At 29.9% G+C, this 14,342-nt stretch overlaps 3 protein-coding genes across 5 annotated transcripts; all 3 read right to left on the reverse strand.

Moving 5' to 3' along the window:
* Window positions 1-117: 117 nt before the first annotated feature.
* LOC116853076 lies at window positions 118-6,542 on the reverse strand. 3 transcript variants are annotated; one of them, XM_032833943.1, is made up of 5 exons: window positions 6,361-6,542; window positions 5,639-5,735; window positions 975-1,024; window positions 564-687; window positions 118-421 (listed from the first exon to the last, which is right to left on the reverse strand). In XM_032833943.1, exons 1-5 carry the CDS (start codon window positions 6,400-6,402, stop codon window positions 324-326), a joined length of 411 nt encoding a protein of 136 aa, XP_032689834.1. In that variant the 5' UTR covers window positions 6,403-6,542; the 3' UTR covers window positions 118-323. The 3 variants fall into 3 exon arrangements, with proteins under 3 accessions (XP_032689834.1, XP_032689833.1, XP_032689835.1); XM_032833942.1 differs by lacking the exon at window positions 975-1,024 and adding an exon at window positions 4,811-4,860 and having other exon boundaries at window positions 6,361-6,536; XM_032833944.1 differs by lacking the exons at window positions 5,639-5,735; window positions 6,361-6,542 and adding exons at window positions 1,804-1,900; window positions 2,526-2,690.
* A 1,246-nt stretch (window positions 6,543-7,788) lies between these two features.
* On the reverse strand, window positions 7,789-10,363 carry LOC116853074. The gene is made up of 5 exons (XM_032833938.1): window positions 10,196-10,363; window positions 9,474-9,570; window positions 8,646-8,695; window positions 8,235-8,358; window positions 7,789-8,092 (listed from the first exon to the last, which is right to left on the reverse strand). The coding sequence occupies exons 1-5, from the start codon at window positions 10,235-10,237 to the stop codon at window positions 7,995-7,997; spliced, it is 411 nt and encodes a 136-aa protein (XP_032689829.1). The 5' UTR covers window positions 10,238-10,363; the 3' UTR covers window positions 7,789-7,994.
* Window positions 10,364-11,651: 1,288 nt separating this feature from the next.
* On the reverse strand, window positions 11,652-14,018 carry LOC116853077. Its single transcript, XM_032833945.1, has 5 exons — window positions 13,914-14,018; window positions 13,180-13,273; window positions 12,462-12,508; window positions 12,052-12,172; window positions 11,652-11,920 (listed from the first exon to the last, which is right to left on the reverse strand). Exons 1-5 carry the CDS (start codon window positions 13,953-13,955, stop codon window positions 11,820-11,822), a joined length of 405 nt encoding a protein of 134 aa, XP_032689836.1. The 5' UTR covers window positions 13,956-14,018; the 3' UTR covers window positions 11,652-11,819.
* Between the last annotated feature and the right edge of the window lie 324 nt (window positions 14,019-14,342).

The raw sequence follows: 14,342 nt of genomic DNA on the forward strand, positions 1-14,342 counted from the left end.
TAAATTGAATGAGAATTATATATATTATCTTCAATCCTATTACTCGTGTATTATCCCGTTAAAAAACTAAATTAACGCACAAACCTAACATAAAAGGCGCACTAGGAATAAAATACAATTTTGTAGAACAACCATATTTTAATGAGCCACATTTTATACAATTATTACAGAAACACTGTTGAATTGTATGATCATGGCACTAATTTGTTATAGATGATACAGTTAGATAAATAGTTGAAACAGTATTAGAAAAAGTTTTACAGAATATCCGATGAAGAATGAAGAGAGATTTTGTATAATGTATAAACGAAAGTATTAAAGCATTAACCAAATCTTTCCAGCATTAACCTAGGTATAATCGGTGCGCTGCAGTTAAAAATATAGTTCCACTTATCTTTAGGGTATTTGTTCCATTCGTCAGCTAGGAAAAAAATCAATAAATGTAAATTGAATGTTTGAAATTAAAGAATTCATTTTGAAGAATATTATTTCTCTTTTACTAGTATTTTAATTTTATTATAACACACACACACACATACGCATGAATAGAAAAAATCGAGTACCATTATCGTAGCAAATGCGGAATAATCTCCATGAAATAGTTGCTACGTTTTCATTTTCGATGGTATCCATTAAAAAATTATACATTTCGTCTTTTATGATCTTGTCAGCAGACCTCTCAAAAATCTGAAACGGATGAAACCGATTACTTCGTATACCTCATTTTACTATTAAAATGATAAATTTCAATATTGATAATATTTTTTCCGTAGCATATATTAATGAATTATTAGTAAATGTTGTGCGATTTAGTGCTGATAGTGTATTATATACTTCAGCTAAATTAGTTATACATAGTATGATAAACTTTCTCGCAGTATTGTTGTTATTTATTGACGGGACGATTATTTTAATTGCAATCTGCAAAGTATAAGTCCAATCTCACTTTATACATTAAATACAAATATACGTACTTGGCCATCCCTCTTCAATGCGCAAAAGAACACTTCTCCCTTGATATTCGCTGGAACGCAAGAATTAATTAATAATTTAGTGATTTTCTTTTCAAATACCAGCTCTCACGCGAAATAATCGGATGTATTGGAAAGGATGTCCTTACTTTGTTTACTCAGAACACGAAACTATCGAACAATTACCAAACAGACACGAGATATTGTTTACAATATAGAACGATAAATATACGCTTCACAAAATAAAGAAGCAAAGTTAGAACAATGCTGGCTGTGTCTAATTATGAAGTAATTGCCAACAAGACTATTATTTTATTATGCAAAATTATTTTTTAATTTTGCGAACTCATATAAATATCTATTAAGAACAACCGTTGCGTGAGCGCTGTAGTTTTCTTCAGTGTAAATTTTTTTGCAAATATAAATCTTTTTCTATTAATAAATCTTTTGACTGAATTGGAAATTATTTAATAGTACAATTTAATAAAACGATTAACAAATTAAATAGTTAATTGCATTGCATAAATTGCTGTTTGTTAGCTGAAGTTCTCACGCTTTTTTCGCGAGAAACGTGACGACTTCAGAAATAAGTTCTTGCATTCAATATACATTACAACGGAAATAAAGGTCGAGTTCTATTATCACGTTTTTTATAGAGGTTTCAAGTATTTTTATATATGCCTCAAGTGTTTGCTAGCGTGTTGCTTTGGAATAAATTTAAATACTCCATGTTCCTTATCTTGGACTATATTTATTTAATTGTATTGAATTTTAATGTTACTTTAGAACATTTTATGACACTTCTTTGATTGCAATAAATTTTAATACTCACTAAGCATGAAATTTGTTTCACCCATTTCTAGGTTGCAATCAATGAGATTATCTTTGAATTTTATAGTGCGTAAGTAATTGTAAGCGTGAGCAACCATCTGAAAGAATTGATCGTATAATAATTGTTTTATCTTTATTTAAAAATTGTGTGCAATATCGATATTCAGCGTTTAAAATTGTGACGGACTTTTCATTTGCAAGGAGTAGCGAATTTTATTACAAATTGCTATACTGTTTTCCATTGCCGTCTATAGTAATACAATCTTTTACAGTGTAAATTACATAAATATGGGCAGTCAAAGAAGAGAGAAAGAGCATTGCATTATTATTAAAGTGCAGATTGAATTTTTGTTGTATTGCAAACACAAACTTAAAACCTTCTATTATAAACTAAATTCATGATTTGAAATACACGGAAAAAAAATTTTGTTCGTGTAACAGAGGGAACCAGACGAAAAGTTCGTTGACGAGAAATAAGATTACTGTGACTAAAGACATTTATCTAGACATTCAGCTCAATTAAAACTCGGTTGAGATAATTGAGAGAAATGGCTGAGCAGAAATCTCTTGCAAGAATCTTTTTGTTCCTACTACGGAATTTTTCATCTGATTTCCAGACAACAAAAAACTCAATTGCACTAACGGGGTTGTTTCTTTCGTGTACAATATATTTATCAAGATTATAAAATTTATAAAAAACTTTACTTGTTGATTACCACTTACTATAATGGCCAGTAAACGCACAATGATCCCCAAAATCTTCATTTTTTTCGTATACACAGGGAAGAACGTATAGGTGATAGGAGTTCCAGTTGTACAGCGTCTTCTGTCTGAGAGTTGCCTAATTATAGGCGTCTCACAGTTATAAGCATGCGCACTTTTTAGTTTACTCTGCTAGATATTCGTAGCTCATATGATATACTAAAAGATGATGCTGATTGTGTAGGGACTAAGATAAGACCGGAAACAGTAAAATCCCATGTGTGCATACGTATGTATGTGAGTTCTTTGAGAATATATTTGACACATAAGTTTCATCTAAATATAATACACAATATGATGTCTAATGTGAGACATATTTATGTACGTGTTCGTGTGACAATTGATACAATTATTTTTGTTTTATTAATACTGGTTTTAACCGTTAAGCTATTCAGACTTCTGCTTTCGTTACATCTCCAGCCTATACATTACTTTATTCGCCTATAGCAGTAAACGAATTCGCATCGCACACTCAAGAGCGATGTATTCCTTTTGATGTGCGCTAAATTTTATAATATTCACTCACATTTCTTCACCCGCTTCCAGAAAACATTTGATCAAATCCTCGTAAAATATTTGAATGCGTTCGTTATATTCGGTCGCCACGACTGGTAATTTGTAAACTACCGTCTGAGAGGATAGAATGTACCAAAACATCAGAATTATGTCAACTTGGCTTAATATTCGTTTGAAATTATGATCAGATATCAAATGGTTGCAAATTGAATAAATTTCTTGTTTGTAAAAATAGCAAATTTTATGGTAAATTGTTATATTCTTTATTATCTTTCTCTAGTAGTATATTCTTCTACAGAAAAAATTATATATATTACATACGCACGGTTAAAATTTTTGTTATTTTGGGATTGCAAACATGACCTTTAACCTTTTATTGTGAATTAATTCTATGATTGAATCGGTACTTTTGTGTGCATAAAATAGAATTCTAGATAAAACTCTTGAAATGGATTAAACTTTTTCGAGAATAACGGTATTGATTTAGTATTGAAGCAGTTTTTCTCAATAATTATATTAAAACACACATCAGATCAATCGCGCTTCGCCTTTTGTATGCCGTTTTATGATATATTAAGATTAACATGAAGACAGCAAACATAAAATGCAGGTAATAAGACGAGTGACTCAAGCGAGTCGTCTTACAAATTTTGCACCCCAGTATTAATTTAATATTTATATTAAATGAGAATTATATATAATATAATATTTATGGAATATTATATAATATTAATATTATATGATACTATATAATATTAATGTTATATATAATATTGTATATAATACTAACTTCAGTCCCATCATACTCGAGTATTATCCCGTGAAATATCTGAATTAACGCGTAAACCCAATATAAAAATTAGGAATAAAGTACATTTATGTAGAACAACAATATTTTATTGAACCACATTTTATACAATTATTACAGAAACACTGTTGAATTGTATGGTCATGGCACTAATTTGTTATAGATAATACAGTTAGATAAATAGTTGAAACAGTATTAAAAAAAGTTTTACAGAATATCCGATGAAGAATGAAGAGAGATTTTGTATAATGTACAAACGAAAGTATTAAAGCATTAACCAAATTTTTCCAGCTTTAACCTAGGTATAATCGGTGCGCTGCAGTTAAAAACATAGTTCCACTTATCTTTAGAGTATTTGTTCCATACGTCAGCTAGGAAAAAAATTAATAAATGTAAATTGAATGTTTGAAATGAAAGAATTCATTTTGAAGAATATTATTTCTCTTTTAGTAGTATTTTAATTTTATTATAACACACACACACACATACGCATGCATAGAAAAAATCGAGTACCATTATCGTAGCAAATGCAGAATAAATTCCATGAATCAATTGCTACGGCTTTATCTTCGATGGTATCCATTAAAAAATTATGCATTTCGTCTCTTATGATCTTGTCAGAAACCTCTCAAAAATCTGAAACGGATGAGACCGATTACTTCGTATACCTCATTTTACTATTAAAATGATAACTTTCAATATTGATGATATTTTTTCCGTAGCATATATTAATGAATTATTAGTAAATGTTGTGCGATTTAGTGCTGATAGTGTGTTATATACTTTAGCTAAATTAGTTATACATATTATGATAAACTTTTTCGCAGTATTGTTGTTATTTATTGATGGGACGATTATTTTAATTGCAATGTGCAAAGTATAAGTAGCATTTCATTTTCTACATTAAATCAAATATACGTACTCGGCCGTCTTTCTTCAATGCGCAAAAGAACATTTCGCCCTTGATATTCGCTGGAACGCAAGAATTAATTAATAATTTAGAAATTTTCTTTTCAAATACCAGCTCTCATGCGAATAAATCGAATGTATTGGAAAGGATGTCCTTACTTTGTTTACTCAGAATACGAAACTATCGAACAATTACCAAACAGACACGAGATATTGTTTACAATATAGAACGATAAATATACTCTTCACAAAATAAAGAAGCAAAGTTAGAACAATGCTGGCTGTGTCTAATTATGAAGGAATTGCCAACAAGTCTATTATTTTATTATGCAAAATTATTTTTTAATTTTGCGAACTCATATAAATATCTATTAAGAACAACCATCGCGTGAGCGCTAGTCTCCTTCAGTGTAAATTTTTTTGCAAATATAAATCTTTTTCTATTTATAAATCTTTTGACTGAATTGGAAATTATTTAATAGTACAATTTAATAGAACGATTAACAAATTAAATAGTTAATTGCATTGCATAAATTGCTGTTTCTTAGCTGAAGTACTCACGCTTTTTTCGCGAGAAACGTGACGACTTCAGAAATAAGTTCTTGCATTCAATATATATTACAACGGAAATAAAAGTCGAGTTTCTATTATCACGTTTTTTATAGAGGTTTCAAGTATTTTTATATATGTCTCAAGTGTTTGCTAGCGTGTTGCTTTAGAATAAATTTAAATACTCCGTGTTCCTTATCTCGGACTATATTTATTTAATTGTATTGAACTTTAATGTTACTTTAGAACATTTTATGACACTTCTTTGGTTGCAATAAATTTTAATACTCACTAAGTATGAAAGTTGATATATCCATTTCTATGCTGCAATCAATGAGATTATCTTTGAATTGTATAGCGCGTAAGTAATCGTAAGCGTGAGCAACCATCTGAAAGAATTGATCGTATAATAATTGTTTTATCTTTATTTAAAAATTGTGTGCAATATCGATATTCAGCGTTTAAAATTGTGACGGACTTTTCATTTGCAAGGAGTAGCGAATTTTATTACAAATTGTTATACTGTTTTCCATTACCGTCTATAGTAATACAATCTTTTACAGTGTAAATTACATAAATATGGGCAGTCAAAGAAGAGAGAAGGAGCATTGCATTATTATTAAAGTGCAGATTGAATTTTTGTTGTATTGCAAACACAAACTTAAAACCTTCTATTATAAACTAAATTCATGATTTGAAATACACGGAAAAAAAATTTTGTTCGTGTAACAGAGGGAACTAGACGGAAAGTTCGTTGACGAGAAATAAGATTACTGTGACTAAAGACATTTATCTGGACATTCAGCTGCATTAAAACTCGGTTGAGATAATTGAGAGAAATGGCTGAGCAGAAATTTCTTGCAAGAATCTTTTTGTTCCTACTACGGAATTTTTCATCTGATTTCCAGACAACAAAAAACTCAATTGCACTAATGGGGTTGTTTCTTTTGTGTACAATATATTTATCAAGATTATAAAATTTATAAAAAACTTTACTTGTTGATTACCACTTACTATAATGGCCAGTAAACGCACAATGATCCCCAAAATCTTCATTTTTTTCGTATACACAGGGAAGAACGTTTAGGTGACAGGAGTTCCAGTTGTATAGCGTCTTCTGTCGAAGAGTTGCCTAATTATAGGCGACTCACAGTTATAAGCATGCGCACTTTTTAATTTACTCTGCTAGATATTCGTAGCTCATATGATATACTAAAAGGTGATGCTGATTGTGTAGAGACTAAGCCAAGACCGGAAACAGTAAAATCCCATGTGTGCATACGTATGTATGTGAGTTCTTTGAGAATATATTTGACACATAAGTTTCATCTAAATATAATACACAATATGATGTCTAATGTGAGACATATTTATGTACGTGCTCGTGTGACAATTGATACAATTATTTTTGTTTTAAAAATACTGGTTTTAACCGCTAAGCTATTCAGACTTCTGCTTTCGTTACATCTCCCGCCTATACATTACTTTATTCGCCTATAGCAGTAAATGAATTCGCATCGTACACTCAAGAGCGATATATTCCTTTTGATGTGCGCTAAATTTTAATATTCACTCACATTTCTTTACCCGCTTCCAGAAAACATTTGAACAAATCCTCGTAAAATATTTGAACGCGTTCGTTATATTTGGTCGCCACGACTGGTAATTTGTAAACTACCGTCTGAGAGGATATAATGTACCAAAACATCAGAATTATGTCAACTTGGCTTAATATTCGTTTGAAATTATGATCCGATATCAAATGGTTACAAGTTGAATAAATTTCTTGTTTGTAAAAATAGCAAATTTTAAGGTAAATTGTTATATTCTTTATTATCTTTCTCTAGTAGTTTATTCTTCTACAGAAAAAATTATATAAATTACACACGCACGGTTAAAATTTTTGTTATTTTGGGATTGCAAATATGACCTTTAACCTTTTATTGTGAATTAATTCTATGATTGAATCGGTACTTTTGTGTGCATAAAATAGAATTCTAGATAAAACTCTTGAAATGGATTAAACTTTTTCGAGAATAACGGTATTGATTTAGTATTGAAGCAGTTTTTCTCAATAATTATATTAAAACACACATCAGATCAATCGCGCTTCGCCTTTTGTATGCCGTTTTATGATATATTAAGATTAACATGAAGACAGGAAACATAAAATGCAGATAATAAGACGAGTGACTCAAGCGAGTCGTCTTACAAATTTTGCACCCCAGCATTAATTTAATATTTATATTAAATGAGAATTATATATAATATAATATTTATGGAATATTATATAATATTAATATTATATGATATTATATAATATTAATGTTATATATAATATTGTATATAATGCTAACTTCAGTCCCATCATACTCGAGTATTATCCCGTGAAATATCTGAATTAACGCGTAAACCCAACATATAAATTAGGAATAAAGTACATTTATGTAGAACAACAATATTTTATTGAACCACATTTTATACAATTATTACAGAAACACTGTTGAATTGTATGGTCATGGCACTAATTTGTTATAGATAATACAGTTAGATAAATAGTTGAAACAGTATTAGAAAAAGTTTTGCAGAATATCCGATGAAGAATGAAGAGATATTTTGTATAATGTACAAACGAAAGTATTAAAGCATTAACCAAATTTTTCCAGCATTAACCTAGGTATAATCGGTGCGCTGCAGTTAAAAACATAGTTCCACTTCTCTTTAGGGTATTTGTTCCATTCGTCAGCTAGGAAAAAAATTAATAAATGTAAATTGAATGTTTGAAATGAAAGAATTCATTTTGAAGAATATTATTTTTCTTTTAGTAATATTTTAATTGTATTATAACACACATACACACATACGCATGCATAGATAAAATTGAGTACCATAATCGTAGCAAATGCGGAATAAATTCCATGAAGCAGTTGCTACGTCTTTATCTTCGATGGTATCGATTAAAAAATTATGCATTTCGTCTCCTATGATGTTGTCAGTAAACCTCTCAAAAATCTGAAACGGATGAGACCGATTACTTCGTATACCTCATTTTACTATTAAAATGATAACTTTCAATATTGATGATATTTTTTCCGTAGCATATATTAATGAATTATTAGTAAATGTTGTGCGATTTAGTGCTGATAGTGTGTTATATACTTTAGCTAAATTAGTTATACATATTATGATAAACTTTTTCGCAGTATTGTTGTTATTTATTGATGGGACGATTATTTTAATTGCAATCTGCAAAGTATAAGTAGCATTTCATTTTCTACATTAAATACAAATATACGTACTCGGCCGTCCTTCTTCAATGCGCAAAAGAACATTTCGCCCTTGATATTCGCTGGAACGCAAGAATTAATTAATAATTTAGTAATTTTCTTTTCAAATACCAGCTCTCATGCGAATAAATCGAATGTATTGGAAAGGATGTTCTTACTTTGTTTACTCAGAACACAAAACTATCGAACAATTACCAAACAGACACGAGATATTTTTTACAATATAGAACGAAAAATATACTCTTCACAAAATAAAGAAGCAAAGTTAGAACAATGCTGGCTGTGTCTAATTATGTAGTAATTGCCAACAAGTCTATTATTTTATTATGCAAAATTATTTTTTAATTTTGCGAACTCATATAAATATCTATTAAGAACAACCGTCGCGTGAGCGCTAGTCTACTTCAGTGTAAATTTTTTTGCAAATATAAATCTTTTTCTATTTATAAATCTTTTGACTGAATTGGAAATTATTTAATAGTACAATTTAATAGAACGATTATCAAATTAAATAGTTAATTGCATTGCATAAATTGCTGTTTGTTAGCTAAAGTTCTCACGCTTTTTTCGCGAGAAACGTGACGACTTCAGAAATAAGTTCTTGCATTCAATATATATTACAACGGAAATAAAAGTCGAGTTTCTATTATCACGTTTTTTATAGAGGTTTCAAGTATTTTTATATATGTCTCAAGTGTTTGCTAGCGTGTTGCTTTGGAATAAATTTAAATACTCCGTGTTCCTTATCTCGGACTATATTTATTTAATTGTATTGAACTTTAATGTTACTTTAGAACATTTTATGACACTTCTTTGGTTGCAATAAATTTTAATACTCACTAAGTATGAAAGTTGATATATCCATTTCTATGCTGCAATCAATGAGATTATCTTTGAATTGTATAGCGCGTAAGTAATCGTAAGCGTGAGCAACCATCTGAAAGAATTGATCGTATAATAATTGTTTTATCTTCACTTAAAAATTGTGTGCAATATCGATATTCAGCGTTTAAAATTGTGACGGACTTTTCATTTGCAAGGAGTAGCGAATTTTATTACAAATTGTTATACTGTTTTCCATTACGGTCTATAGTAATACAATCTTTTACAGTGTAAATTACATGAATATGGGCAGTCAAAGAAGAGAGAAAGAGCATTGCATTATTATTAAAGTGCAGATTGAATTTTTGTTGTATTGCAAACACAAACTTAAAACCTTCTATTATAAACTAAATTCATGATTTGAAATACACGGAAAAAAAATTTTGTTCGTGTAACAGAGGGAACTAGACGGAAAGTTCGTTGACGAGAAATAAGATTACTGTGACTAAAGACATTTATCTGGACATTCAGCTGCATTAAAACTCGGTTGAGATAATTGAGAGAAATGGCTGAGCAGAAATTTCTTGCAAGAATCTTTTTGTTCCTACTACGGAATTTTTCATCTGATTTCCAGACAACAAAAAACTCAATTGCACTAATGGGGTTGTTTCTTTCGTGTACAATATATTTATCAAGATTATAAAATTTATAAAAAACTTTACTTGTTGATTACCACTTACTATAATGGCCAGTAAACGCACAATGATCCCCAAAATCTTCATTTTTTTCGTATACACAGGGAAGAACGTTTAGGTGACAGGAGTTCCAGTTGTATAGCGTCTTCTGTCGAAGAGTTGCCTAATTATAGGCGACTCACAGTTATAAGCATGCGCACTTTTTAATTTACTCTGCTAGATATTCGTAGCTCATATGATATACTAAAAGATGATGCTGATTGTGTAGGGACTAAGACAAGACCGGAAACAGTAAAATCCCATGTGTGCGTACGTATGTATGTGAGTTCTTTGAGAATATATTTGACACATAAGTTTCATCTAAATATAATACACAATATGATGTCTAATGTGAGACATATTTATGTACGTGCTCGTGTGACAATTGATACAATTATTTTTGTTTTAAAAATACTGGTTTTAACCGCTAAGCTATTCAGACTTCTGCTTTCGTTACATCTCCCGCCTATACATTACTTTATTCGCCTATAGCAGTAAACGAATTCGCATCGCACACTCAAGAGCGATGTATTCCTTTTAATGTGCGCTAAATTTTAATATTCACTCACACTTTTTCACCCGCTTCCAAAAAACATTTGAACAAATCCTCGTAAAATATTTGAACGCGTTCGTTATATTTGGTCGCCACGACTGGTAATTTGTAAACTACCGTCTGAGAGGATAGAATGTACCAAAACATCAGAATTATATCAACTTGGCTTAATATTCGTTTGAAATTATGATCAGATATCAAATGGTTACAAATTGAATAAATTTCTTGTTTGTGAAAATAGCAAATTTTATGGTAAATTGTTATATTCTTTATTATCTTTCTCTAGTAGTTTATTCTTCTACAGAAAAAATTATACAAATTACATACGTAAGGTTAAAATTTTTGTTATTTTGGGATTGCAAATATGACCTTTAACCTTTTATTGTCAATTAATTCTATGATTGAATCGGTACCTTTGGGTGCATAAAATAGAATTCTAGATAAAACTCTTGAAATGGATTAAACTTTTTCGAGAATAACGCTATTGATTTAGTATTGAAGCAGTTTTTTTCAATAATTATATTAAAACACACATCAGATCAATCGCGCTTCGCCTTTTGTATGCCGTTTTATGATATATTAAGATTTACATGAAGACAGCAAACATAAAATACAGGTAATAAGACGAGTGACTCAAGCGAGTCGTCTTACAAATTTTGCATCCCAGCATTAATATAATATTTATATTAAATGAGAATTATATATAATATAATATTTATGGAATATTATATAATATTAATATTATACGATATTATATAATATTAATGTTATATATAATATTGTATATAATACTAACTTCAGTCCCATCATACTCGAATATTATTCCATGAAATATCTAAATTAACGCGTAAACCCAACATAAAAATTAGGAATAAAGTACATTTATGTAAGACAACAATATTTTATTGATCTACATTTTATACAATTATTACAGAAACAATGTTGAATTGTATGGTCATGGCACTAATTTGTCATAGATAATATAGTTAGATAAATAACCAAAACGATATTAAAAACAGTTTTACAGAATATCCGTTGAAGAATAAAAAGTGCTTTTGTATAGTATATGAAGTGAAGTTATGATTGCGGGTCTACCATGAAGTGAGATACAATCGGACTGCTGCAGTTAAAGACATGCATCGTCTTATAAGCGGTAGATACATTTCTCAGAGAGTCAGCTAGAAGAAAAATCATTAAATGTAATTTAAATGTTTAAATGAGAGAATAGATTTTAAAGAATTTTACTTTTTTTTTAACAGTATTTTAATTTCATTGTAACACACACATATGTATAGAGAAAATTGAGTACCGTATGTGTAGCATATGGCGAATAAATGCAATGAAGATTGTGCTAATCTTTTATTGGGGATGGAATCTATTATCACTCGATACATTTTTTCTTTTATGAGCCAGCCATCCTCGTCAAAAACCTGAAATAGATGAGACCGATTACTTCGTATACCTTGTATTATTAGTAAATTGATAACTTTCAATGTACAGATGATCTTTTTTCCGTAATACATATTAGTGAATTATTAGTAAATGTTGTGCGTTTTAATGCTGATATTGAGTTATATACTTCAGCTAAATTAATTTTATATCGTATGATAAACTTTCTCGTAGTATTGTTGTTAGTTATGGACGGGACGATTATTTTAATTGCAATCTGCAAAGTATAAGTAGCATCTCGCTTTTTTCATTAAATATAAATATACATACTTCAATGTTTTTCAATGCGCAATGGAGCAATTTGTGACTGGATTCCGCTGGAACGCAAGAATTAATTAATAACGCAGTTTAGAGAGTTTCTTTTGAAATACTAGCTCTTAATCGAATCAGTCGGATGTATTAGTGAGGATGTTTTTACTTTCTTTTCTCGGGATACGAAACTATCGAGCGATTATCAAACAGACATGAGAGATTGTTTACAATATAGAACGGTAAGTATACGCTTCACAAAATAAAGAAGCAAAGTTAGAAGAATGCTGGCTGTATTTGTCTAATTATGAAGTAATTGCTAACAAGACTATTATTTTATTATGCAAAATTATTTTTTAATTTTGTGAACTCATATGAATATCCATTAAGAACAACCGTCGTGTGAGCGCTGTAGTCTTCTTCAGTGTAAATTTCATTGCATAAATTACATTTTGTTAACTCAAGTTCTTACGCTTTCTTGCGAGAACAGTGACGACTTCAAAAATAAGTTTCTGCGTTTAATATGTATTACAACGGAAATAGAGGTCGAGTCTCTGTTATCATATTTTCTTATGGATGTTTGTCTGAAGTGTTTGTTAGCGTGCTGCTTGGGAATAAATTTTAATACTCCGTGTTCCCTAACTCGGAATATATTTATTTAATTGCATTGAACTTTATTGTTCATAATTTTACAACTTTTTATGACACTTCTTTGGGTGCAATGAATTTTAATACTCACAAGGTATGATTTTTTCGTTCAATTTTTTGCTACATTTAATAAGATTCTCCTGGAATAGTAGAGAGCGTGAGTAACTGTAAGTGTGAGCAACCATCTGAAAAAATTAATTGTACCAAATAAAAATTGTTTTATCTTCACTTAAAAATCGTGTGCAATATCGATAGCCAGCGTTTAAAACTCTGACTTTTCATTTGCAAGAAGTAGCTAATTTCATCACAAATTGTTATAATCTTTTCTATTGTCGTCTTTAATAGCACAATCTTTCACAGTGTAAATTACATAAATAGGAACAATAAAGGGAGAGAAGAAAATCATTGTATTATTATTTAAGTGCGGATTGAATTTTTGTTGTATTGCAAATACAAACTTAAACTCTTCTTTTATAAACTAAATCCATGATTTGACCAAATGCATGGAAAAAAATGTCGTTCTTGTAATTGAGTAGGGGAAACCAGACGAAAAGTTTGTTGACAAGAAATAAGATTTCTTTTACTGGGACTAAAGACATCGTCTAGAAAAATAGATGTAACAAAACTCGGTTGAGGTAACTGAGAGCAAATGATTGAGGAAAAATTCTCTTGCAAGAATGTTTCCGTTCCTATTATCGAATTTTTCATCTGGTTTCCAAGTAATATAAAATTCAATTTCACTAACGGAGTTGTTTCTTTCATATACGATATTTTTATCGAGTTCATAAGACTTGTAAAAAAATTCACTTAATGATTACCACTTACTATAATGGCCAATAAACACGCAATAATCTCCAAGGTCTTCATCTGTTTTTCGTATTTTCGGGGAAGATAGTATTGGTGCCAGGAGTTTTAGTCGTATAGTGTTTTCTGTCAAAAAGTTGCGTAATTTATAGGCGACTTACAATTATAAGCATGCGCACTATCTAATTTACTATACTAGTTATTCTTAACTTATATACTAAAAATGATGCGGATGTTATAGGAATTAGAATGGGAATCAAAACCCTTTTTGTTTTCCAGCCCTTGTTTCACTGCTCTTATGCCAAATTACACAAACATCCGTTTAATTTTAGTTACCGGTTAATCCCCAATAGTGATTGGTTGATTCTAATGAATTCTTTTTAACATCAAATGCGTTTGGTCAAATCCAATGAAATAACCAGCCAGTGGAATTAACTGGAGATTGTGGAA

Source organism: Odontomachus brunneus, unplaced genomic scaffold (genome assembly GCF_010583005.1).
Source record: "Odontomachus brunneus isolate Ranch 3 - 2012 unplaced genomic scaffold, Obru_v1 Obru_scaffold_276, whole genome shotgun sequence".
In the NCBI taxonomy this organism is placed as follows: Eukaryota; Metazoa; Arthropoda; class Insecta; order Hymenoptera; family Formicidae; genus Odontomachus; species Odontomachus brunneus.

Excerpts from the sequence above, each read along its gene's own strand:
- LOC116853076 (XM_032833943.1), bottom strand. The coding sequence starts at position 6,402 with ATGAAGATTTTGGGGATCATTGTGCGTTTACTGGCCATTATA. Across the intron at positions 688-974 it reads CATTGAAGAGGGATGGCCAA|ATTTTTGAGAGGTCTGCTGA; the intron begins GTACGTATATTT and ends CATCCGTTTCAG. Across the intron at positions 422-563 it reads CCGCATTTGCTACGATAATG|CTGACGAATGGAACAAATAC; the intron begins GTACTCGATTTT and ends TTTTTTTCCTAG.
- LOC116853074 (XM_032833938.1), bottom strand. The coding sequence starts at position 10,237 with ATGAAGATTTTGGGGATCATTGTGCGTTTACTGGCCATTATA. Across the intron at positions 8,696-9,473 it reads TATATCAACTTTCATACTTA|CGAATATCAAGGGCGAAATG; the intron begins GTGAGTATTAAA and ends CTTGCGTTCCAG. Across the intron at positions 8,359-8,645 it reads CATTGAAGAAGGACGGCCGA|ATTTTTGAGAGGTTTACTGA; the intron begins GTACGTATATTT and ends CATCCGTTTCAG.
- LOC116853077 (XM_032833945.1), bottom strand. The coding sequence starts at position 13,955 with ATGAAGACCTTGGAGATTATTGCGTGTTTATTGGCCATTATA. Across the intron at positions 13,274-13,913 it reads CGTGTTTATTGGCCATTATA|ATGGTTGCTCACACTTACAG; the intron begins GTAAGTGGTAAT and ends TAATTTTTTCAG. Across the intron at positions 11,921-12,051 it reads CGCCATATGCTACACATACG|CTGACTCTCTGAGAAATGTA; the intron begins GTACTCAATTTT and ends TTTTTCTTCTAG.